This window comes from Grammomys surdaster, unplaced genomic scaffold (genome assembly GCF_004785775.1).
Source record: "Grammomys surdaster isolate TR1022 unplaced genomic scaffold, NIH_TR_1.0 345, whole genome shotgun sequence".
NCBI classification, from domain to species: domain Eukaryota; kingdom Metazoa; phylum Chordata; class Mammalia; order Rodentia; family Muridae; genus Grammomys; species Grammomys surdaster.
This window is the reverse complement of record NW_021604764.1, coordinates 1,746,626-1,773,844: the sequence shown is the minus strand read 5'-3', so window position 1 is coordinate 1,773,844 and position 27,219 is coordinate 1,746,626. Positions and strand designations below refer to the sequence as shown.

General features: G+C 42.4%; 1 protein-coding gene across 1 annotated transcript; it reads left to right on the top strand.

The window, feature by feature from the left end:
* Positions 1-27,041, top strand: Pon1 (paraoxonase 1). The gene is made up of 9 exons (XM_028779149.1): positions 1-147; positions 7,417-7,487; positions 9,255-9,310; positions 9,691-9,859; positions 13,050-13,176; positions 17,004-17,204; positions 18,621-18,702; positions 22,958-23,086; positions 26,648-27,041. Exons 1-9 carry the CDS (start codon positions 74-76, stop codon positions 26,804-26,806), a joined length of 1,068 nt encoding a protein of 355 aa, XP_028634982.1. The 5' UTR covers positions 1-73; the 3' UTR covers positions 26,807-27,041.
* Positions 27,042-27,219: the final 178 nt, after the last annotated feature.

Sequence of the window (27,219 nt, the reverse complement as noted above, 5' to 3'; positions counted from 1 at the left end):
TGGGCTGCAGGTCTCAGGAGTGACCAGCGTCGCTACACTTGTCCACCCTCAGTCTGTCCATCTGTCTCAGGCCATGGCGAAGTTGCTAGGGCTCACCCTGGTGGGACTGATATTGGCGCTTTACAAGAACCATCGGTCTTCCTATCAGTAAGTTGTGTTGGGGTGTTTGGGGTGAGGGCTGCAGCCATGTGGTTCCTACATCTGCCGGGTCTGGGAGCACCTCCACACCTTCCTGGCTCTTATCGGGAAAAATCTATAGTCCCTGGGTAGGACGAACATCTCAGAGTGGTTCATAGATGTTGTCAGTCTTCCCTGGGCTTCTTAAAATCTGCCCTGTGTCTGAGAGCAGGGGAAGGTCGGGATACACAAATGACTTGTCAGCAAGGTCCATGTGCTGCAGTCACTTTTTAAACTGGCTTTGAAAAATAAATTCCAAATACCAGACATCTGTGTGTGTGTGTGTGTGTGTGTGTGTGTGTGTGTGTGTTGGGAGATGGAGATAGTTTGCAAGTCAATACATTAGTGAAAAGAGCTCCCTGGATGTAGCAAACTTTCCTGACCTGCAGAATCGCAATCTGAGGCTCCACTAGGGAAATAGACAGAAAGGTTGTTTATAACCTGCCCACCAGAGTCAGCTGGTCCCTGGGGTGGCCCATATGCTGCAGTGGGTGCCCGGCTTAGGTAAGGGGCATCTGGTCTGGTTTTGCTTTGATCAAGGTATCTTGGGCACAACACTTAGCATCACTAACCACTGAATGCTCCCATAAACCAGCCACGGTACCAGATATAGAAAACTACTAACGAGAAGCCTGGGATGTAGGGCTGTTCAGTGTTATTAGCTCCTGCTTCCCTTGAAAGGATTTAGTAACCCACCAGAGTGTTAATGGGTAGGAGGCTAAAGATGTATAAGAAGTTTCATGATAACCCTTTATGAAGGTTCAAAGTCTATACACCATCCTCCTGTAAAAGGGTTAATCAATACTAGTGTTATTTACTCTGAAGTAAAAAATTAATGAACATGGACTATTTGAAATTAAACAATTATATAATCTTATAGACTAATTAGAATCTTCCACATACAGTTGGGTTGTGTAAATTAATATTTCTTAAATCACAAAATATTAGAAAAATATTTATGATTGAAAAATGTGTATGTGTGTATGGGCTGTGTGTGTGTATGTGTGTGTGTGTGTGTGTGCATGTGTGTGCGTGCATGTGTGCATGCATACGTGCGTGCATGCATGTGTGTGTGTGTGTGTGCAGTATGCACTCCTGTGTATGGACAACTGCATCTGCCCATGTGAGCACCTGGGGAGATCACACATTGGCCCTGGGAATCTTCCTCCTTCACTATCTACCTCATTTTTGAGGCAGGGTCTCTCACTGAGATTGGTCCTCCCTGATTGGCTAGTCAAAGAGCCCTAGAAATCTACCTGTCTCTGCTTTGCAATGCTGGCATTACAGGTGTACACTACTGTGTCCTGCTTTTTACTTGGGTGCCAGGGATGAGAACATAGGTCCTTATGCCTGTGTAGCAAGCATTTTACCCACAGAGTCATCTCTATAGCCGGATTTGGGTTTTTACCTTGTCAAACTTTGAGCTTTTACGTTTCTAAAGATCAGTTAAATTATAAATTGGGAGTGTGTACAGAATACCAAGGGATCTCTGAGACATGAGAAGGAAGGGAAACAACACCAACTTTCTGGAAGCCCTAAAGGTTCACCACACAAGAGGATCCATGGGCCTGAGGGGTACCTCATACCTCGCTGGATATGCTAAGTCTTAGGCACCACTTTACTTGATTGAATGGGATCATTATTACTAAGCAACTGCTCCTACCCCCAGGATATTTGTATGCTCTACTGGAGAGGATACTCAACCACTGCCCTCTCCCATGTTAGAAACAGAGCCAGAGGGCCTAGGAGATGAATAATGACCTACCCCCACTTTGGAGATAAGGCACATGAGACTCTGGAAGGTCATGAATCTGCCCAGGAAAGAAAAGAAGGCATGACTGGTGTATCTGGGCATCAAGGGAATCCCTGCGCTCAGAAAAGATACAGCCTTCTCTTCCGCAGGAATAGAATGTATGCAAGCAGGGGTGTGGTGTGTACATTAGGAGTTGAAGGCAGATCATAGAATCTGTGCAATCCTATCCTGTGCCTTGGAGACTGGGAGAGGCAGAGAAGAAATTAAAAAGGTTCTGGTTCACCCCTGTAGTCAGATCTGGCATGTGGCTTTTTATGGTATACATCATACAAGTCTAGACAACACCCAGGACAACACGGAACTCTTCTTGAAGAGGTTCAATGGAGAGAAGGAAAGAGGCTCCTTCCAAGATTTACCATCATGGTATGAAAGGTCTCTATGCTTACTTCTTTGGATGAGAATGACAAAGCTAGCATTAATTCCTCAACATATCTCTGTTACCTCACTCATCCTAGGCAGAATGTCCTACAGGCAGTGATGATGGTGGATTCCCAGCAACATGGACAAGACCTCATTTCTGCAACTTTCAATTCATTCTATCACGTTAACAACAAGAAAAGTTCTAGCCGATTTCTCTGCTAAAACTTAGGGGAAGATAACAGGCATCCCAGTAGGATATATAAATTTAGGCAGATAATAAGCAATATGTGATCTCAAAATCCACCAAAGAGACTAGTGATAAGTTGCTGGTGTGTTTGTCTGACGACTTGTGACTTATTTGGCTGAAAGTTTCAGAGGTTGAAGCCCATTAGGGCTGGTTCATGGCTGTGGTCCTGCCATGAGGAAGAACAGCATGGGGGTGGCATCAAGAGCAGGTGATAGAGAGCCACCTATCACATAATGGCCGTAAAGCAGAGAGAAACAATCAGAGTAAAAAGCTTGAGCGCAGGACAGATTTTCAAAGCTATTGGCCCAGTGGTCCACTTCCTTCAACTCAACCCTACTTTCCGTAGCGCAGTGTCCATGATCTCTAAAGAGACTATTCAATTATGGGTCCATGAAAGCATTACTCTATTGTTTAGATCAACACCATCACAACCCAGTCACTTTCTAAAATCCTGCCTCTGAATACTATACTGAGACCACACCTCCCTCTGAGACCACACCTCCCACAAATGAGCCTGTGGAGATAGTTTATATAACATTTGAATTGTATCATAATTCTTTGTGACATCCAGGCTAATGCTGAATTGCCTTTCATCCCTCCAAGCCCCCATCAGTGTTTCTATACCCTCTTCTTTGTCTGATGCACTAGGCTAATAGTGCCATAGAACAATTCAGCAGACTTCTGAGTCTCCTTCCTATGCCAGTGCCACGTTCACATCGGAAGTCAGAGACTCAATACCGTGTAGCGTTACTCGACAGTTTTAGCATTTAGAGGGAGCAAGAAGATCCAAACTCAATTATTGAAAAGCAGCATGACAAAGGACTTGGTAGACATATGTGTCATGGTCCATGAAAATGAATGACAGAGCTATGGATCCCATCACAGAAGACCATGGGAGGCTTTGGGAGGCAGAACAAGCTGTGGATGACGAGACAGAGCACATTTACAGTAGAGAAAAATGTGGGCTAGTGAAAGGGTATGAAGAGGTAGGAAGCAGCGTGCTTTGTGTCATGACACCTAATTTCATACCTCTGTCTGTTAAGCTGGTGAATGAGCTGGTGTTTGATTTTTTTTTTTTTACATATGGAACAAGGAAAATATATGTGTATGGGGGAGAGAGAGACAGAGAGAGACACAGAGAGAGAGAGACAGAGACAGAAACAGAGAGAGACAGAGAGAGAGAGACAAAAACAGAGGGAGACAGAGAGAGACAGCGAGAGACAGCAAGAGACAGAGAGAGAGAGAGAGAGAGACAGACAGACAGAGAGAGAGAGAGAGACAGAGAGAGAGAGACAGAGACAGGGACAGAGAGAGATGCAAAACTGAACCCTGAACCCAGGACCTTGAATATGCCAAGCAACTGCTTCATGTCTGAGCTATACACACAGCCTGAAAACCAGGAATCTTGATTTTAAAAACTGTTTGAAGGATTAAATGTGGAAGTATGTGGAAGTGACCTTAGTATAGGACTTGGCACACAGTAACTTTCATAAAGAGATCCAGAACAAATGAGGAAAGGTTGGTAGCACATATGGAAGTACCTGGGCCCTCAGAGTGCCAGCGTAGCTTAAGAACCTAGTGTGCTTTGGCAGGGAGCCAGTGTCTATTTGTCCAGAACAGTGCACAGCAAAGTTTATGTGATTTCTGGATGGACTTCAGAGGTCTTAGAATCAGGGACATATTTCAGACATTGAACTTTACTTCTTAGGCCCAGAACATTGGTCCTTGACATATTTCCTGATAATCAACTGCCTTCAAGCTGAGAGCTAGATACACACTTGGAGGCAGATGGGTGCCCAGGTCCTTCTTCACATCTGCAGTAGCATTATCTGTACATCGTCTGTACATTGTGCTGAGTGAGAGGGTTGAATGTAGCTTTGCTTTCATGTTTGTGTTCCAATATTGGCTTAGCCACTTCAGCTTTGTAATCTTAGCCATCTGTAATTAGGGAAACAAATGTACAAGGGAGGTGTTTGAGGGCTAAAAGGGCCACGTGTACGACCTGAACTTTGGTATCAATGACATCCTATTGAGTCCTGGCTTGTCTGGGTCATAAACTTGGACCCAGGACAACCAGGCACAGAGTTCCTGTCTTCTTGCCTACTCTGGGCTCAGGCTCAGGCTGAGATTATTCTGTTGAGAACAACTGAGCCAATTGGCCTTTCTCTGTCCTGTGTAAACGTGTCATATTTAATGGACCTTGTGAACCAGGTCTCACTTTATTCTTTTTGTGTGCTTTGACTGTTTAAAAATAAAAAAGTCACTGGCTCCTTCCACAAGTTTCAACACATTCAAGGATTTCACATGCTTGAAAGCCTTTGCCTGCCACTCTGCCTTCTGTTATGACCTTTGCCCTTAACATTTTGAACCCACCCTTTTACTTCATAGAGGCACCTTATAAACAGACACTGTACGTTCTTCCAAAAGAAAGTGTCTTTCCAAGTGATGGGTCACAAAAAAAGTTTGATAAACCGTGGCCAACATTTTAAAATTGATTGGAACTGAAAAAAAAAAAAAACACCAAGAATTAAGAAATTAGTACATGGGGTCAGAGATGCAGTTCAAAGGTCAAGTGTGGCCTCTCATGTGCAGAGCCCTGACTGCAATCCCTCAGAGCAGAAGAAACGCATGTATCCCAAGGATTAGTACATTGTTATGGGAAGTTTGTTTCAAGCGTGTTGTTGTTGTTGTTGTTGTTGTTGTTGTTTTCAGGTTCATGCACATACGCTGTCTGCGTTGCACCGTCTAAAATGCTTTTCATGATTGGGATCTCGGTCTGAATAGTCTGTAAGCCATTACTGTATCAATTTCCTTTTATTGCATTGCCATAAGCTTTTATGGTGACAATGTCAAGTTGCAGTCTGACATTTTTTAATTTTCCATTTCTGAAATGCTTCTCAGTCTCCCAAGTCAAGGGACAGATTGCATTCTTTCTCTGGAGTGGGCTTCCTAAGCTGTTTCCTTCACTGAGGGAGCACAGCCCTCTACTCTGGCCCATCTTTCTCATCTATTTGGTCATGTCTGTTTCTCTATCATCCATCTCAGTGGTTTTCCATTCTGGTTGTGCATGAGGACAAACTCATGAAGGAGATACTTTGTGGCATTTGTTCCCTATTACTCCAGACTGTCCTAGACTGTGGGATTGATAGCCAAATGCATGAGGGTAAAAATACCTCATGAAAAAAAAAATTTTTTTTTGAATCGACACATTCTCAAGTTTTGTTATCATTTGCATCCTAAACCATGATGAGGAAGAGTTTTATACATTTTTTACGCACTCCTGGCTTCTGTTCTGAGAAACTAAATTGCCAGGAAGGTAAGAAGAGGAGATCTCACTCATCATAAGCCAGATGATATTCCCAGGGACTCTTGGATAATTGTCAGTACTTATTAAGACTGGACTGTGTCATTTGTTCTAGAAACTGCATAATTTGTTGTTTTAATCTCCCAGCTGTGCCAACATGGTCGTCTGCTTCTTTCAAATGACACATCAATGGCTTTGCTCCGTTCAGGAGCCTGCTGGTGTCTCCTTCTCACATCTGTTCACTTTTCCTTTGTCCTTCCCTCAAATATCCCCCTCATGATACTTATGTACTCAAATTCAATAAACTGTTTCCCTACCTGTGTTCACATGTGTGTGTCTAGATGTTTGCCCACGTGTGCGATGCCTTTTCACAGGCTGGCCTTGAATATGAGGTTGTACTTCTTTTTTTTTAAGTATCTGTATTTTTGAGTATCAGATCTGAAAAACAAACACCCCATCTGGGGTGTAGAGTCAGACAGAACAGGCAGGTGGGAAATATATATTCTTGAATTATACAAAAGGTATCCCCATTTTAATGTAAGCATTTGGAATTGCTTGTATTTTTATTATGGTTTTCAAGTGTTTAATTGATTTGTAACTATGAAGTAGCATATGTATTTGGAGCTTACATGTTTGGAGAAAAGCAACCTCTTCTGCGGGACCGTTTCCAGATGGGCCCCATGAGGATCCCTGGCCGGGCTGAGGACAGGGTGCGATCGGCGGCTGTCCGAGGGCTGCCCGGGATAGGTGGTGAGCAGACAGGGAGAGTTCGCTGCTGCCCTGCCCCCAAACCGCGTCTCAGCGCCTCAGAGACAGAGTGTGGAAAGGGGAAAAGTGTTACAGCTCTTTGAAGTGGATCTCACACACATTTACTTTTGAGCTTGGCCAATATATACAGTTTTTGGGGTGACAGCAGGTAACCCCTATTGGCTTGGTCTGAGAGCTTGGGAATGCCTCGTCTGCATGAAAGTGCTACTCCTACGTGATCACTGGCCATGGACCTCTCCGTGGGAGGGGCTGTGGGGATCGGAAGCTAAGAGAGCCAGATGACATTGGGAAGCTCGAAGAGGCCTTCCGTCCTAATGGCCTTCTTCAGACCAAGGTCCTGGGGCTTCTAGAGCTTTCTACCAAGCTTTCTGGCCTTTTCTCATAGCCCACTGCCCCACACTCTTCCTTTGAGTAGCTCTCGGACACTAGCAGCATTAACAAGAGCCTTGCTGCCATTCAACCTAACTTTCTGAATACAGCTGATAAAACAGTTCTCTCATTGCCATGGCACACAGAGCCTGGAGGACACCACATGCTTCTTTGTGCATCTGTCCTGCTCTGCACATAAAAATCTTCTCTCAACTTTATGTGGTCTTGAAGAATCAAGAATTGAAGTGCCCAAGGATACTAACTCAGGTTGTACCCAAGGCAAAAGATGTGTGAGGAGAGCTCTGTGGGCTTACTTTTGCACCTCAACTCTAACTTCTGAATTTTTTAAAGTGTGTTTTATTCTTTTCTTTCTTCCAGAACAAGATTAAATGCTTTCCGTGAAGTAACACCAGTAGAACTTCCTAACTGTAATTTAGTTACAGGGATCGGTATGTATATGAATGGACAAGGAAGCATCAAATTTTAAATGCAAGAATATTATTACTATATATAATTTCTTAATGTGTCAGTTCAGTTTTGTTCAAAACTACAACATTGAATCAGGAGAGTAATACGGAGTCGGGAGTTGATTACGAATATCATAAGCTTTGATTTGAATCCATGGGCATGTTATCAATGTGTCTCAGTTTGATTGGGTATTGTTTGGTCAACAGAACATAGACTATATCTAGAACAATGGTTTCATGGTAACACACCTAAGGAGCTGGCAAAAGAAAGAGGGAAGAGTGATGTAAAGCCTAAAATAAAGAGTAGTTTTTAAAATGAACTCTCTCATTTATCACGAGGCTGTTTCTCTTGCACTTCTTTTGAGTGTTGGAGGGAAGAGTCTTTCCTAGAAGTTCTCAGATTTCCCCTTAGATCTCATTAGGCAGAACTGGGGGATAGGCTGATATCTAGCTACAAAGAAAGCTGTGAAGATAATTACTGGCCTCCATCCTGGGAGGCAAGACCTGTCAGCAAAGATAAAGAGGTGGAGGAATGGTGACTCCTGCTAACCTACTCAGAGCATCCCAGAGCTCAACCCTGTGACTTGTTATTGGAGACCAACTCATTTGAGATCCAGTTTTGCTGTGCTTGGAGTGGGCCATGGTTGTTGGCTTTTGTTTTTTGAGTTACTTATCTGAGATGCCTATAGTCCAGAAGGCTACCTAAGAAGAGTCATTTAGGTAAGATTCTTAAGCATGAGCAGATTTCTCACAACACAACACTTTTTCTAGGAAAGTATAATATTGTCAAATATCCCTGAGTATTTGAATAATATACACATTGAGAGCATGACAACAAAACCAAATTCTTCATTCATCTCTATATTAATTGAACAATTTAAACATTATATATATATAAATGATAGCTCACTTGAAGAGATATTTTGTTGGTACTCATGCTTAGCAAGTGCATGTTCCCAGGTATCAGCAAAGTATCCCCACTTGAAAACATACGATTGGGATCTGCTTCTATTTCCATCATCCTTTTCAAATATTTAATTGATTTGGAACTGTGATACAGCATATGCATTTGGAGTTTACAAGTTCAGGTTAATATCAAGCTCTTTCCAAATGATCACACCTGTTTCATATTCTGTGACTTTCCATGGACAATATATGAGAGATCTTGATTCTGAGATAAAAAGGCCATTGATCTGAAGTAAATGCAAATGGCCATTGTGCTTGTTGATGATATTGGTGTTTTTAATAATTCCATATAATCAAGGTGGCATGTGTCTGTAATCCCTTCACCTGGGAGGGTCAAGCTCAAGGCCATGCTTAGTTTACAAAGTGAGGCTGAGGCTAGCCCAGGTTACATAAATTCTGCCTACAATAAATAAAGAAATATACAAATTCATTCTTTAATTTTCTTTTTTTTTTCTTTTTTTTTTTCTTTTTGGTTTTTCGAGACAGGGTTTCTCTGAATAGCCCGGGCTGTCCTGGAACTCACTCTGTAGACCAGGCTGGCCTCGAACTCAGAAATCTGCCTGCCTCTGCCTCCCAAGTGCTGGGATTAAAGGCATGCACCACCACTGCCTGGCCTCTTTAATTTTCTTATGATCACATTCATGAATTTGAGTGGAAGGACTCATTCTGAACCTAGCAAACAGATGCTAAGATGGAGACCCATTTTCAAGCATGATGAGGTAACTAAAGGATCTACAGCTTCCAGCATGTTTGAAACAATTTGTCTTCTTACCTTCTCTGCAGAGACAGGTGCTGAAGACTTAGAGATCCTGCCTAATGGAATAACTTTCTTTAGCACCGTGAGTGTTTGTTGATATTTATTGTATTCTCGAACATGTTCTGGGACTGATGGCTTAAGTTTTCCTTGAGTCTTGTATACACCAGTGTCCACGTTCAAATGAGATGGGCGGCCATCTTACTGTGTTGTTGGCATGGCAGCTGTGCTGTGTTCACATAAGACTTGGATGAAGGTGACGGGAGGTGTTTAGGGGATGACCATAGAGGAGCCGGTTGCTTCCAGAGTATTCTGTGGACCTGTCACATGAGTCAGTAAGTTAAGAGGTAGCCCTGCTATCTATGGCCCAGGGTAGTCAGAGTGGACACTTGGTTAATCAGCACTTCTCTTAGCTCTTGAGGTATCTATGATATGCCTGTATTTTTTCTCTACTACTCTTTTAAGGGGTTAAAGTATCCTGGAATAAAAAGTTTCGATCCCAGTAAGCCTGGAAAAATACTTCTGATGGACTTGAATGAGAAGGAGCCAGCAGTGTCAGACTTAGAAATTATAGGAAATACATTGGATATATCTTCATTTAACCCTCATGGAATTAGTACATTCACAGATGAAGGTAACAATTAATATTAAATTTTAAAAATCTTAAAGGGGAAAAATGTGAATATTTCTCCTTTTCCTGCCGAAAGCTAATCATAAATAATTTTTGTGGATTTTGATCTTACCTCCTGTCTTAGGGTTTCCATTACTGTTAAGAGACATCATGACCAAGGCAACTCTCATAAGGACAACATTTAATTGGGGCTGGCTTACAAGTTCAGAGGTTCAGTCCATTATCATCATGGCAGGAAGCATGGCAGTGTCCAGACAGATACAGTTTTGCAGAAGGAGTTCTAGATCTTGATCAGAAGGCAGTCAGGAGAGATTGTCTCTGGCCAGACTTAAATATAAATATATATGTGTACATGTATATATGTATGTATATATATTTATGAATATATATATTATATATTATATATTATATATATTTATAAATATATATATATATATTTGTATATGATGAGACCTCAAAGCCCACCCCCACAGTGACAACAGTACCACTCCATGTGGTCCAAGTATATTCAAACCACCACAGCACCTATGTTAAGTAAGCAATGTAAAAAATCATCTCAATGCTTGAAAATGCTAATTACTTAAGCCTTGGAAAGCCACCAGTTTTATAAAATAATATTCATATTATGTCTACAGAATAGTTATATATTCAGCTTTAATTACAATAGGCTTTCCATGTGAAACAGTTGAAAGAAGATGCAAGCATTTGCAGTCCTAACTCTTCCAGCCCTGAGTCATCTCTGCAGTAGACACAGTACTTTCTTGCACAGTTCTCTCGGCCCCACCCTGACTGGGTGCTCTCTGTTGAGATCCTTGTTTTCATGTGGATGTTTTCAGCTGCATGTTCCCAACCACAATGTATTTATCCATTGGCATTCCCTTTGTTTTCGGTGCCATTTCCTTTGCACTCTAGTAATTCTCCAATCCAGTTGCACGTAGAAACAGCTGAAATGCAAAAACTCCAATGTACATGCTTCAACCCCAGAGAATTGACTTCTTTTGCCTTGAGTGTGGCTGGGGCATCAGTTAAGACTTATTCAGGTGATAGAAGGGATCACTGGCGCTCTCTGTCTCCATTCCATCACCCCTCTTCCTCTCTTTTTCCTCTTTCATTCTTCCTTCCCTTCTTCTACCCCTTCCCCTTTTTTATTGCCCATTTTCTGCTTCAAGAGCATCACTCCTCACTCTATTCCTGCTTTTGGATGCAGCTTCTGCTCTCCCTGTCAGCTTTCCCTCCTCCATCAGTCTCTCATACCTCACCTCTACATTTCCTGTCTCTTTCCTTATTTCTCTCTTTCACGCCTTACAAACTAGTGCCACTGTCTGTGCCTATATTCTAGGAGAATGCCCCCAAATATAGGTTATTAATGTTATTTTCCCTTTAGATCTTCAGTCCCACTTCTGAAGGCTATTCCTAGATACTTCTGTTTGTGTACGTCTCTGCTATCATTTTCAACTTAAAATGTTGAACACCGATTATATGCGTGTGCTTGTGTATGTATGTATGTATATACTTGTCAGTGATCTTTCTATATGCTCAACCAATCGTTGCCACTTTATTTTCTTCTCAAAATATTTTAAGTGTAAAGAAGTATAGTGTTTGGTGTGTGTATACTACTTTTTTAAAAAATAAAATCAGTGTAGTATTAGCAGACCCTTGTGTAGGTAGCTGTCACTTTCAGCACTGTGTCCTGGGCTCCTTTTTAATGTCTGTGTGTTTAGATCCACTATGGGGGCTCTCAGGGTTCAGTTGTGTGAGACTTCTGGAGCATCACCACTCTGCATGTATATAAAGAAGAGGCTTACTTCTCTTTTTCTCTTTGCAAGCAGTTCCAGGGCGAAACTCTTACACATGGATCCTCTATACACATTTTTGAGGATCAACTTCTAGAAGTCGAATCTCCTGTATACAATACGAATTCTGGTTTCAATCCCCACTTTTGTCTGAGGATTATTCCCCCAGGGACTTTTGATTCTTCCTGTCAGATGCCTCTCTTGTTCTTCATTTCCTGTCTTTTTTTTTTTAGTTAGTTAGTTAGTGTTATTCTGATAACATTCATAACATTCATTCTACTCTTTCTACACCAGGAATTCTACTGTAGCCTCAGGACATGTTATTTCTTCCTCATGTTCCCAAATGATCAAACCTAGATCCTACCCTAATCCCCAGGAAGAGCGCTCATGGTTCTCTCCCACTGGAGCCTCAGCTCCCTCCTTTTTCTTCTCTTGGCTCTAATCACAACTTCACTATTAAGGAACCTCATGCCTCAGGGATTTGCAGATTCTCTTCCCTCAACACGTCATCTCATTTCTCCAGAAATGCACATGGTTTACTCTCACTTTGTGTAGGACTCTGCTCTAATACCACCTTGTTGGAAAGAAGGTCTCTGATCGTCATGAAGACCATAAATTATCTACTGACTCTCTATCATATTACAATATCCCTTTGCAGTACTTAAATAAAACAGGAATTAAAAATACAAGCATCTGAGCTGGCTTTTCTGTTCACATCTGCTTAATAGTGTACCCATTTCTTTAAATACCAATTTGATACTCTCAGGGGTTTCAAGAGTTACCTCATACCTTATTGACCATTTAGAGTCCATTTTATGTCTAACTTCTCCCCATTTCATTTTTATCTCTGTGCCTCTCTCTGTCTCTGTATCTCTTTGTCTCTGTATCTCTCTCTCTCTCTCTCTCTCTCTCTCTCTCTCTCTCTCTCTCTCTCTCTCTCTCTCTCTGACATCCTTCCTGAGGCATTTGTCATCTTCCACTGTGTAAACTGCAGGCAAGCTCACAAGGCCCTGTGTAAATTACACACAAGCACAGCCTCTGCTCCAGCTCCCACACCCTCAGTCCTTTTACCCCAGCTTGGTATCCTGTGCTGATCATTTGAACTATCAAAGCTTAACAAGCTGTCTGGAGTCTCGATGCTGGTGATGTTCATTCTAAAGTTCAGGTTGTTTTTTTCTCCTGTGAAGTTGTGAGTCTTCAGAGCTTGTCACTAGCTTGTCCTTTAGCCACTTTTCTTAGGAGCAATCATGAGTGATTTTCTCTATGAAGATGAAAATATTCCATCCACCTGACACCCTAAGTACTCGTTGGAGGTGGGTGGAAATTGCTCTGAGGGGGGATAGAACTGACAGCTGAGAGCTTCGCTAATGCCTCCAGTTTTGTTTTTCATCTCCTCTCAGATAACGCTGTGTACCTACTGGTGGTAAATCATCCAGACTCCTCGTCCACTGTGGAGGTGTTTAAATTTCAAGAAGAGGAAAGATCACTTTTGCATCTGAAAACCATCACACATGAACTTCTGCCTAGGTACTGAGGTGCTTTGTATGTCCAGTTCCCTTAACTGGGGAGGATGGCTCATCCACAGTCTTTCTTCTGGCTAGTTCAGATTCAACTCTTCTGGAGGTTTTTCTTCAGAATGTTTTGAAACCTTGGGACCCTAACAGTGGGCTCATACTTTCTTCCTGCATCTTCCTTATTCTGGGTGGACACTGTAGCAAATCTCCTGTCCTCAGTATCTCTATTCAAGCCATCCCAAGAAAAAATTTAAAAAAATGTCTTTACAAGACTAATCTCAGTTGCTCTTGTGATTTTCAGACACATATGTAAAAGAACATTCCAAACACGGTGCATCTTATACATCTTTACAGTCGAATAGTGTTTTGCACTATTAGTGGGAATATTGGACTCCATGTTAGATTCCTAGACAACATAACACATGGGAAAGTTAGACAACTGAGGATCTCAACACTTCAATCCAACACAAAGTAAATCTCTGTTGTTGTAAGTAGTATTTAATTAACTCTAAACTTTTTAATGACCTGGCCAGCTCCCCAATACTTGAGGCAGATTCTTCCGGATTTATTTAGTCAGCTTGGCACAAATGCTGGACGAATAACCACCAGACTATTTTTCTCTAGGCTCTGTTGGCTATTTTCCAGCTGAGCTCCTCATGGACTTGCTGTTTGAATCTCGCCTGAGCTGTTTCTGCTCCATCAGTCTGTCCTCAGGGGTCATTTCACTCAGCCACATGCTCTTGGTCCATCACATCTAATGGAGACCCCCTGTTCTCTCTGCTTTTCTTTCCACTCTTCTTACTCCCTCCTCTTCTTCCTCCTCCTCCTCTTCTTCCTCCTCCGCTTCCTCCTCTTCCTGTCTCCTCCCATCTCCTCCTTCTTTTTTCTCGTTGTTGTCCCTACCTGTGATCCAATAGCCTGGCAACTAAAGCCCCACCCACCTCTATTCTCCCCAGTAATTGGCTGTAGACACTTTTGCTTTAAATTAGGGAGCAAGCTTTACTCAACACAGGCTATTGTACAGGAGCATTTCCTTCTCTGAAGGCAATGAGTTCTTAGGGCTCAGAATTTAGCATTTGTATACACAGAACCAGACCAGCCCTCAACATCGACCTTTTCACTTTGCCTATGAAGTGGTCTATGGGGCCAGTGAAAGATTTATGGCAATCTAGTATTATCTCCCCAAATAACTTTTATAACTTTTGTTATAGTTGGCAAGAAGCCCAGCATCTTCTTGTGTAGTTTAAGAACAGCATTCATCCACCTTGGTTTTTGCAGATTTAGATCTGTATTTATTGCAGTCCATTAGCAAAGTCTTGGTATCTAGTAGACGTAGTTTTACCTGTGTGGCTCCTCTCTCTCCTTACTTAGCAGGTTTGAAGAGAAGGAAGCAGAGTGGGAAGCAGTTAAGTTATTGAATAAAGCTTAACTAACCCACTATTGTCCAAGTAGGAGTCAAGCCCCTAGGTTTTCTGCATACTTAGGATAAGACCACATAGAGAAAATAGTTTAGAGGTAGATTAAAGGTAGAGGTCTTTATTTATACAAGAAGGGTCTTTTAGGAGCCAGGGTGTTGATCAGTTGAAAAAGTGCTTGTCCAGCATGCACAAAACCCTGGGTTCAGTGCCTAGCACTACCCCACATAAGGCAGGCATGTCTCTGATCTCAGCCAGAGTGAGGCCATTGAGTGGCTGAAGACCCCAAGAAATATTCAGAGAAAAACATGGAAAGTGGAAACACTGAGGCAGTGCTGGTAACGCTAAGAGTGTAAGGAGTCTCAGCTCCCGACAGGTGCTATGCAGACTGCCTTAAACAAGTGCTCCACTAGCTGAGAGCTGCTCCCTAAGTTGGTATTAGCATATGCCACATGTGGATTTAATTGTTTTTAAGACCTGGCCTATTTGCGCCATTGCTGAGATGACAACGCCAGCCATTAATGTAGCTGGGATTAGCTTGAGCCAGAGCTGGTACTTGGAGTAACAAGAAATTACAAAAATTACTATTTTTTTTAATCACCATTTAATATTGGACACATCAAGTGCTTCCGGTTTTACAAAACAGAAATATTTTTTTCTTTCTGGGCCAGTTGTGAAAATATTCTGTATTGGCAGGTTAGAGCTAGATTGCAAGTAACTGGAGTGCCAGAGTTAACTAGAATCTGGCTCTCTGTACACAGGATTATTATGTGCATTTGCCACTTCATGTTTTAGGATTGTTTATGGTACTCACCTTTTTTTAAAAAATATTATTTATTTAATGCATATGAGTACACTGTAGCTGTCTTCAGACACACCAGAAGAGGGCATCAGATCCCATTACAGATGATTGTGAGCCATCATGTGATTGCTGGGAATTGAACTCAGGACCTCTGGAAGAGCAGTCAGTTCTCTTAACCACTGAGCCACCTCTCCAGCCCGGTACTCATCTTTTAATTACTAAATCTGTCATAAGCTAATCATGTTAATAACAACATCACGGCTACTATTATTGGTCCTTTATGCACACAAAATACTATGGCAAGGCTTTTACACTTACAGTTTCATTTCATCTTTACACACCAAGCAACAGAAAGAACACTGAGTTATAGGAAGTGGCTCAAAGATGGGTGACAAGCTGTGGCCCCATGTTGTGATGATAGCAGGCAGACTCAGATTCAAACAGTATATCAAATTTCAAAGCTATTGCTCCAAACCACTCCAATCTGCTCCTTTTCCACAGAGGACAGCATACTAATTTTTTAAATCTGCTTTAAAAAGAGAGGTAGAAGCAGCTTGTCGGGTTTTGTCCAAAACCTGCACAGACTCATCATAACTCCATGGTCTTTTTTTTTTCCACTGTGGTAATAGTAGCTGCTGTTGATGGAAGACTTAGTGAGCCTGGCTCCCTGCAAAGCTGACAGCATTGGCTCATTGTAATTCCCACTGTGATTCCACAGTTGAGATTCCGGACCTTAGGCTTTTCTAATGAGCCGTGCAACTTTGAGGGGAAAATCGTTTAAGCTCTCTTTACAGATGAGAAACTGAGGCTCTGAGCCCCATCTCACTCGCTCCTGAGCCTGGCTGAGTCACAGCTGAAACCTTTCCCACTATGTGCTCTGCAGAAGAGTGAGGATAATTTTCTCTCAGATCATGCCCCCCGGGGAACTTCTGTCACCTCAATCAGCAAGGAATGAGTCACTTATGTGTTTGCTATTGTACCTATTAAAGCTGAAAAAATAGACTCATATATCTTACATTTTCAGCAGCACAGAGAAAATGCTAATCAGAAAGAAAAGAGCCAGACCCCCATTTTTGAATATTGTTGCTCATGGGCTCCTTCAGTTAAGAGGCACAGAACTTTATGGCAAATGCTAGACCATCATCCTTCTGTCACTGAGAAAGAAACTGAGGCCTCCAACATGCGATAGAGTTGATCTTCCCCTAGATCACACAGCTAATAATGCTTAAACCACAGTGGTAGCTGATCAGTGCTTTCACTCTGGCATAGTGAGGCTGACTGACAGGAGTCAGTGTCATGTGTGCTGATTCACCTTGCTCTGACAATGACCTCTGGCTTCACACACACACACACACACACACACACACACACACCACAATACTACATTTACACGACTGCTTGTATGACATTCATGTCTCAGTGCTAATAATTGTATCTTATTATCTTTGGGAATTGGCTAGAACTGATGCCATAGTGATTCTGGGCTATCCCTGATGGTGTAGACTCCATCCTGTATTTTAATTTTAAGACTAGACTTCAGGAAATACCGGTGCATAAGGTTTTTGGTTTTTGGCTTTCAAATGCTACCTTCCCATGTATAATCATGCGTGTTTTTAATTGCAGCATCAACGATATAGCTGCTGTTGGACCTGAGAGCTTCTATGCCACAAACGATCATTATTTTGCTGACCCATACTTACAGTCCTGGGAGATGTACTTGGGTCTTTCATGGTCCAATGTTGTTTACTACAGTCCAGATAAAGTCCAGGTGGTAGCAGAAGGATTTGATTTCGCTAATGGCATTGGCATTTCCACCGATGGCAAGTATGTGTGCTTTCTAGAACACAATGGATTTGCTTGGAGTCTCCTTATATTGCTTCAGAACATAGTCCTTTCCTTATAATGCGATTATTTGTTGTGTTGTGTTAGTAAGATGAAATCTGAGAAAACATAAACACTACTGATATTTAAAAATTCTCTATAAAATAAATATAGTATGTGGTTGGGTCTGTAACATGAAAAGGGTCTTGTACCAGAACATAAAGCAAGGCCCTGGTTTCCTCGCTCATCAGCAACTCCTATTCTTAGCTTCTTTTCTATGACTGTAGAGAGTTCAGCCAAGGAAACTAATAAAACAAAGCATTTAATTGTGGGCTCACAGTCCCAGAAGGTGAGCTTATGATGAGTAACAGGCAGGCAGGTATGCCACTGGAGAAGTAGCTAAGAGCTTACATGTTGAGGTAGGGGAAGGTGCTATCTCGAAATGACACAGGTTTTTACAACCTCAAAGCCCACCCCCAGTGATGTTCTGCCTCCAACACATCTCCTAATCCTTCCCAAACAGTTCTACCAACTCCGGAATAAGCATCCAAATATACAGGCCTGTGGGGCTCCTTCTCCTCCAATCCACCATACTTACTGTGTGAAACAGTCAATGTAACTGTTAGTGATGCAGTCTACTCTCTTATGCTGGCTTTGCAACAAACAGTTCACAGATCACTATTGGTCTGGGCACCATACATCGATGTACATATAAAATCTGTCCATCATCCATCCATACTCCTCCTCATCTTATACCACCAAGAAGTTCAGAGCATTAGGAACACAGAAAAAATAATGTCGGAAGTTTTCTGTTGTTATATTGTGTCTGATCCCCCACAGAAGATAATAACACACTACTTCTCTCATTGTTCTAGTATGTACTGTACTTAGTCTCAGCAGGAATCTTTATGGTGTATGGTGTTACCCTTTGCTCATGTTCCTGACCCATGTTAGGATCAGGCTCAGAACAGAAAGAAAGGAAGACTTCTCTCCACTGAAGACAAACATTTGTCTTCTCTCATGCTTTCTCTGGCTGAGCCAGAGGACTGTCAGGAAGAGGATTTCCCAATGCTCCCCAAAGCTGACACTTACTACCTTCTGACATGCAGAACCTTGAGCTTGCCACTGGGTTGACAAATCAAAAGGAAGCAATGTACAGTGTAGCTGACAAGAGCTACTTTAGCACTGAGTTCCTTCTCTGCTCATCAAGGATGAGAACCTATAACCTTAGGTGACGATTCTCCCGTGATTAAATAGGTTGTACTTTATGGACCCATCGAGCTCTTTCAGAATTGAGTTTGCCTTGAGATAAACTCCATTTTCTAGTTTCTAAGCAAAGTTCCACTCCAAGACGAGTTTTCCCAACTCAGCTTTTGGCATTACTTCAAGCACTTTGACGGAGCTCTCTCGTCTTTGAAGGTATGTCTATATAGCTGAATTGCTGGCTCACAAGATTCACGTGTATGAAAAGCACGCTAATTGGACTTTGACGCCATTGAAGGTAAGATGTATCACCACTGTAAGCTTGCCGAGTGCTAATTAGATTCTAATTGATTTGTGAAATTAAAATGGGGAGAAAGGACTCGTCTAATCTGAGGAGGTGTGAAGCAATTTTTCAGGTATTGGTTAGGAGCCATCAGTATCATTGTCTGTTTATTATTCACTTTTACTCTGTGGCAGAAAAACAGCAAGCCAGGCACGTCAGCTAGGCAACTCCGACTTTCTGCTCTAGAGAACTTTAAGATCATTTGTTTCCCCAGGTCTCTTCCTCAACCCCTGCTACTCCTTTTCCTTCTGACTTTGTCTCTATCTCTGTCTCTCTGTCTCTCTGTCTCTCTGTCTCTCTCTCTCTCTCTCTCTCTCTCTCTCTCTCTGTGTGTCTCTCTCTCCTCTCTTTATGGTGATAGAAACAGTCTTCCCTCATATCCCACTGTCTCCTTCTACAATAGCAACATGCTCACAATGGCTGCACGGATGACCTGGCTACTTCCAGATCTGCCCCCCATGGCCACCTGTCCTTTTTCTAGATGTTCCCAGGGACCCAGCAGCAAACTCTTGGCCCTTGTCTTCCAGATCTCTGTGCACTCTCCACTCTTTCACTTCTTATTGATGAGACACTTCAAGGAGACCTTCCCTAACCCAAACTACTAACAGCTTGCACACCAGTCCCACTACACCATAGGTTCTGACTCTCAGTGGCTTAAGTCTTGCTCTCCATGTTATTACTAGCACACTGTACATTTATAAGTCTTCTTTATTATCTGTAGGACCCACCAGGACAGATTGTTTTTCGGTTCATTACTGGAAGGATTGCTAACATCTAATAAGCATTTAGCAAAGATTTGCTTAATTACTATGGTAGAACTTAATACATATCAGGGCTTCACCTTTTCCACTTCTAAAAGTGGAAAAGTTTGGGTCAGAAAGTTTAATTGCACAAAGGGGAAGAAAGAAGGCTTATGAAAATAGAACATTATAAAGTGGCCCCTGTCACTGTAAAGCCACAAGACACCAAGCTGCCAACACCCATGCCCACAGCAAGAAGCACTGTCACTGGCAATTGCATGACTGTTTCTGTCACCATGTCCCAGGAACCATCACGAGGGGCCTCACTCAGAGGAAATTGCCTCAGAGCAACCTCAAATCTAACATCGTGCTTGACATTAAAAATCATCGGCAGAGAGCCAGGAAGTGGTGGCGCATGCCTTTAATCCCAGCACTTGGGAGGCAGAGGCAGGCGGATTTCTGAGATTGAGGCCAGCCTGGTCTACAGAGTGAGTTCCAGGACAGCCCGGGCTATAAAGAGAAACCCTATCTAAAAAAAAAAAAAAAAAGAAAGAAAAAAAGAAAAAAAATCATCGGCAGAGCTAGTTTAATATTAGCTGCAGAGAAATGAAGTTTCACACACCCCAACTGGCTCAGGGAGTAACAACAGACTGTGCTTATAACAGTGGGTACTACTGCAAAGTGAAAGTTAAGGAATGTTGCAATAAAACTCAATTCAATATATACTCAACACGGAATTCAAGGGCTTTGCTCCTGTAGGGGTGTGTGTGGGGTCAGATCTGGCTTCCACATCTGGTGACAGGACAAGGTCATCTCTCATCACTACAATCAACTTAGCAGAAGCCACCCTGTCAAATGCAATGACATTCATTCTTTGGAGGGATCATGTGATTTCCTATTAGTCCAGGGATATCTCCCAATGCCCAGAGACTTGAGCATTGAACTTGTTGAATTATCAAATCTGTGATGAAGGTGAATAGTGTATGTCTTGCCCCAAGTGTAATGTCATCATACAATGGGACATTATTCAGTCTTACAAAGGAAGGGTACAACATCAATGAACTTATGACATTATGCTAAGTGAAATAAACCAGAAAAAGAGGAGAAATATTATGACTTCACTTATTTGAAGGACCTAGAGCCATCCATGGTGGCTCACACCTGTAATCCCAGTGTTCAGAAGGCTGAGACAGGGGGATTCTGAGCCAGAGGCTACATCATTATATAGTTATATAGCAAGATATTACAACCCAACAGAATAATTGAAATAATTTCAATAATTAAAATATTTTAAATTTGTTGGAACAATGGCATGATGGGAAGTGAGAAATAGTCATGTAATGGTTGCAGAGGTTCTCTTGGGCTGATTGAAAGTTCTAAAGATGGCTGACTGTTGGGGGCAGCTGCACACACATGTGCCTGTACCTGATACTGCTCAGTTGTCCACATAGAAATGGTTATGACGACAAATGGTGTGTTACCTGTATATGGCCACAGTGAAAGGCATTCTCCTCCTCCCCAAGGCTCTAAGACTCAGAATTTGCCACATTTCAGTCAGCTGGAGTTCTCAAAATATCTAGGTGCTAGCATAAACAAAATAAACAAAAATGTAAACAAAAACAGCAACAGCATCAAACAGCTCCTTATTTAGGGCATTTCATTTAGGTAGTTCTGGGGATCGAATCCAGGCCCTGATGAGGAAAGAGACAAGCACTCTGCGGCTGAGCTACCTTATCAACATGCCGTACAGTGTCTTTTTTTTTTTTTTTTTTGGTTTTGCTTTTTTTTTGTTTTGTTTCGAGACAGGGTTTCTCTGTGTAGTCCTGGCTGTCCTGGAACTCACTCTGTAGACCAGGCTGGCCTCGAACTCAGAAATCCACCTGCCTCTGCCTCCCAAGTGCTGGGATTAAAGGCGTGCGCCACCACCGCCCGGCTGCCGTCCAGTGTCTTATTTAGACACTTCCTCGTGTCTTTGTGAGATTATGAGATGATATGCAGCTGCCCATTTTAATAGATTTTATTTTACTTTATTTTATTTTATTTTATTTTATTTTATTTTATTTTATTTTATTTTATTTTATTTTTCACCTGGCTAGGCATTGGGTATTTACAGGGCAAGAGTACATTTCTGGACCCAGATCAGGCTGTCTGCTGGATGGTGATTGGTCTTCTGTGGAAGCTATGTCTATCTAGTACTCTGCACACTCCGGGTGCTGAGTTGAGTGCCTGGCAGAGTAGCTGATAATTGTGTGCAGAGTGGATGGGCTCTGAGGCTTCCCCAAACCCCTCTCATTCCCATGGGGCTTCTCAGCAGGCTTCCATACACCATGGAATTTGCTAGTGGCCAATTCCCTGCTCCATGCTAACAGAGGAACACTAGATAACACCTTTTCCTCCCTCAAAGAAGCTAACATAAGCCTGTAAGTAGAAAGCTGACACAGGGTGGATGGCTCCTGGGGGGCTGGGAAGAGCCAGGAGTAGATTTTGACCTGCGGCTGCTTGCTCAGTCACCTCCTGTAGCTAAGGCAGCCTCTTTCCAGGCTGCAGGCTGACAGCTTTCCCTGACAGTGCGAGTGAAGCTCTGCCAGGATGCCTGAACCCTCTAATCCCTCCGTGGACATGCGGGGACAGTTCTCATTTTGAGCAGGAAGCAGAGGGCAGTGGCAGCACATTACAGTTGCCTGCCCACACTCAGACCTTTTCAGAGAGTCACGACCAGTTATTTCTGGGGTCCCTGGGTACTGAGATCACTGGACCCAGAAGTGCACAGAAGATATTGTTTCTCCAGTGAGAATTAGAGGTAAACAAATAGATGGAATTTCTTCCCAGTAGAAGGCAGCTAGGATGATGAATGGTGGAATTAGGAATTTTTGCTATAATTTATGATGCCGGCACAAAGCCACGACAGCAATCTGGGCAGCCATCATCCGTTTGCAGCTTATATTTAGAGAACAAAAACAGCAAAAGAGCAGAGAGTTGAATAACATCAGGAAGCAAAACAACAAACTTCCCCTCAACTTCAAGGCAAAAATTAGACCCTTGGTGACCATTATTTTCCTGGCTACACAGCCTATGATTAGCCATAAAGAAACGTACATTTCCTCCATGTTCCTCCTCAGAAATGAATCTACATTTCCTGTTTGGTTTTGGAATATTTGTAAACATATCACATGTACATGTTTCTTTGCAAAAAATGGGTTGATGCAACACTTGAATAATTTTTTGGTTTTAGATTCATGTACAAATGATTTCATTTTAACTCTTAAGAGTCAGCCTTTGTTTTGAAATCATCCCCTATACTCAGAATGTCTTTGAACCCAACAGAATGGCCAGAAGGCCAGATACATCCCTGCAGTGAAGTTGAAATAGGCTGAATTTCCTGTGCCCTTAGAGCAGGAGGACCATCTCCTAAACCGTCCCTAGACAGCATTCGCATCCTCATGCTCTGTCTTTTGTACTTTGGTTGGCAGGTCCTCAACTTTGACACTCTTGTGGATAACATCTCTGTGGATCCTGTGACAGGGGATGTCTGGGTTGGATGCCATCCCAATGGGATGAGAATCTTTTTCTATGACTCGGAGAATCCTCCCGGCTCAGAGGTCAGTTTGCAGGGTGAAGTGGATACACACTGGCCCTAGCCACCAGGTTTCAACTGAAAACACAATTTGTCCTTGTTTGTGCAAATAAGAGAGGGCATGTAACAGATGATCCGGGTGTTCAGAAGTCAAAAGGTCTGTGGAGGTGTTCTGTTGAGAGTCCAGGATGGGCACAGGTGGAGCTTTATTACTGAGTAATTTGGGGGTGGTTTACAAAGGTGTGGGCACCTTTGTATGAGGAAATCAACCAACCGGAGCTGACACAGTGACAGAGGACTGTGTGTATGCGTGTGTGTGTGTGTGTGTGTGTGTGTGTGTGTGTGTGTGTGTGTGTTGGCCAAAGCCAGAAGAAGGAGATGAATAGTGTGTGTTGGGAGTATAACTCAGTAAAGAAAACTTATCTAGCATGTGTGAAACACTGGAAGAAATCTCCTCCAGCACTGGAAAAATAGAAACAAAACAAAATGAACATACAAATAAAAATGGAGGGGTGATTGATGGAAGCAGCACCTAGCTGAGAATTTAGTCACCCAGGAGTCATTCACAGGGGAGGGGAGGCTAGGTAGGGAATCTACTTCATCTCCTCAGGCCTTTCCAGCATGCAAGAAGGGAAGCTGGAGAGGCCCCTCCAAGCAGGCTTTGGTACAAGTCCGAGCCTAGGGAGTGTGGGCCTGAAGGCTGGAAGTAAGGACTTCCAGCAATGGATGGTGCCCACATCCTTCTTTCAATAGTGAGGTCCTCCAACTTAGGAATTCACAATAGCTTAAAAGGTACAGTGGTGTCACACTGACAGAGCGTATCCATTTGTTATCCGTCATCCTGTATAACCTTCCCTTCCCTAGCATCAGTCTTCCACCCAGGGCATCTCTACAGCCTCTCTCGATCTATGCCGATTGGCTTCTGTCGACCCCACGAATATAAAACCCAGAGATGCTCAAGTCCCTTACACGAAGTTACGTGGTATTTTAGCAGGATCCCTGCACATCCATCCTCTTGTATGCTTTCTGTTTGTGTATATGTGTGGGACTGTGGACCTTTGTACATGTGCACATACAGGAGGAGGCCAGACGTCAATGGTGCCTCTCTTCCCAGCTGCTTCTTCACCTCATTATCTGACACAGGGCTTCTCACTGAGCCTGGAGCTTGCCGATAGGCTAGAAATAAGCCAAGGATCTGCCTGCCTCCACTTCCCCAATGCTGAGATTACAAGCTCGAATCTCCACGCCCAACACTTATTGTGGTGCTAGGGACCTGAACTCAAGGAAGAGCAAGTGCTTCACATTTACAGAACAAGTGCTCTTACTGACAGAACAGTCTCCTCAGCCACGTCTGTATATTTAAACCCCTTCATATCACTTAAAATACCTGACACACTATACATGTTATAAAAATAGCTATACTGACTTATTAAAGGGATAGTGATAGAAAGTGAAGGTGTATACTTGCTGTATTCATGTATGTATATTGCACACACACACACACACACACACACACCTATTTCTGTCTGAGGTCACCTAGATCTGCAGACATGGAACCAATGGAGAAGGCTGACTGTACGAGGCCATGCAGAGAACCAGTGTATGGCCATCCTATGTATACGTCCCCAGCAAGACTTCTACCTTCCTTATAGTACTCAAAGATCCTGTTTTGTCCACTGTCTTGATTTGACAGGTTATTTTGAAGTTATTTACAGTGCAAATAATAAAAATTGTAGACCCATTTGCCCTCAGCACCTGCTCATTACCCACTTATCCAATGACCCCCTATTTTGACTTTTTATTCCATTTGTTTATGTGTTTGAATGTCTATGTGTATGTGCACACACAAGTGCATGCCATTACACACATGTGGCGCTCACAGGACAACTTGAGGGTGGGAAGATTGCTTCTCTCCTTCTACTATGTGAATCTTGGAAGGTAGACTCAGATTGTCGGGCTTGCAGTGAGACCCTTTACCTACTGGATCTCATAGCACCTATTTTGAGTTTTTAGTATATAGTAGCTATACTTCCATCAAACAACCTGGTGTTACTTTATTACTTTATTGAATGAATATGTATTTTTAATGCTTGGTTTAAAATCAGTCTTCTTCACCTAAAAGGATCCGTGCATGCACACGCACACGCGCACACACACACAACACAACCTCTTTGTATATTTATAGGAAATTATGACTGTGTTTAATGCAATCTTTTGTATCTTTTGCTAGTTTCTTTAGCTATTAGGCTTGCTCTACTGTACATTTAATAGAATTGAAGAAATGTATGCTGTGGAGTGCTTAGTGTATAAAGAAAGCTGAGTCGATGTTCAGTTCTAACTGTTCTTGCTTGTTAGTGCATCTGGTAAACTTGGTCCTTTGCTCTAGCAAGGATTTGTTCTGGGAAAAAAAAAAGAACTGCTCCCTTTATGATGATGAACTTGGTAAGGGAAATGGAATACAATACTTTTAACACACTGCCTATAGATGATTTAACTGCCTATAGCCTATAGATGATTTAGTTCTTATGAACAAGAGGCTTGTTAAGCTGAGGTGCATACTTACCGATTTCTTCGTAATAACAAGTTAACATCACAGCAGTCCTAGGACATATGTCTGTGGAGCTAACTGTGTTTGTAGTCATTTGAACCCTCCCATTGATCCTTTTGTGCCCAGGCCCTGGCTTGCCCACACTGCCACCCTGGGTGTTCTGCAATGATGGCTTTCTTTACTTCAAGTCACAATATTTTATCCTTGTCAAAGGAGCATTTAGAAGTAACTAGGTCTCACTCATCTCAATCTGCAGTGAAGACACCCGTGGTAAATGGAAGACCCTAGACACCCCACATCCCCTGCCTCAGCAATATGTTGTTTGTATTAGGTTTTGTTATCTAAAGTTATTTTCTTACCTGAAAGAACCAGGAACTAGCTATGCCATATGGCAAATTTAACATGAAATCCATGACCAGTAATGGTGTGATTAAATTTCTCAAATAAGTGAAGGAAATTAAACTTAAAAATCATATCTACTTAAGAGGTTGGACCTTCAAGTTTGGGTATGTATGGCACAGAGAGATGGCTTCTTGGGTGAAGCTTTTACTTTTCTCTACAGTGTAAATAAAGATATTTTGAGGCATAGTCGTGCACACACACATGTAACCCAATACTTAAGTCTGAGGCGGGAGAAGTACAAGTTCAAAGCCAGCTTTGGAAATGTAGAAAGACTGTCTCTGCGCTAATCAACCGACTGAACAATCCAATCACGACTCCCCAAACAGAAACTCAGTGTACGCATTCTATTTATTATGGTCCTTATTATACCCTAATGTCTCACATCCAGGCTGTGGTGCTTGTTTATATGCCCCGCCTCACACACCTGTGCTCATAGGCTCACTGCTAGTGTTAGGGATCACGTGATCAAACACGACCAATCACAAATGAGGAAAGAACGATCTTAAAATAACTTTAGAACAGAACATAACTGATGAAATTATATGAGATACTGTGTCTAAGGGAGAAATAACTCGAAGTTTAAAGTTGACTCAAGTGACTTATCAAAATAATCACCTCATGTTATTTCTTTGACAGGTGCTTCGAATCCAGAACATTTTATCTGAAGATCCCAAAGTAACTGTAGTTTATGCAGAGAATGGCACAGTATTGCAAGGTACAACAGTTGCCTCCGTGTACAAAGGAAAACTGCTGATTGGCACTGTGTTCCACAGAGCTCTTTACTGTGAACTGTGACAGGCCAGCTGTACCCACGTCATTGAAAGTGAGGCCATTATTTCAATCCTCTGGCATATTGAAAGGTGCCTACCACAGTGATCTCTGCTGACCAATGAATGTTGACTTCAGCTCAGACATAGGAAGTATGAGAGAGTTTCCTGCCGATAGATCCTAACTGGCAAGGATTTCTTGAGTGTTAGTCTCAGACTTAAAGACATCATTTATTAATAAAAACTCTCTTTCACCAAAATGGCTAAATTCCTCAAGGCCCACATGACTTGTGTTCTGAGCTGAATATGAAATGTTCCTAGAGGCTTATATGCTGAACGTTTGGTCCTCAGCTAGGGATGGTATTGGAGACTCTAGGAGATGGGACCTCACTGACAGAAGTTTGTCACTGGGAGGAATGCATTCACGGGTTACATCTGGTC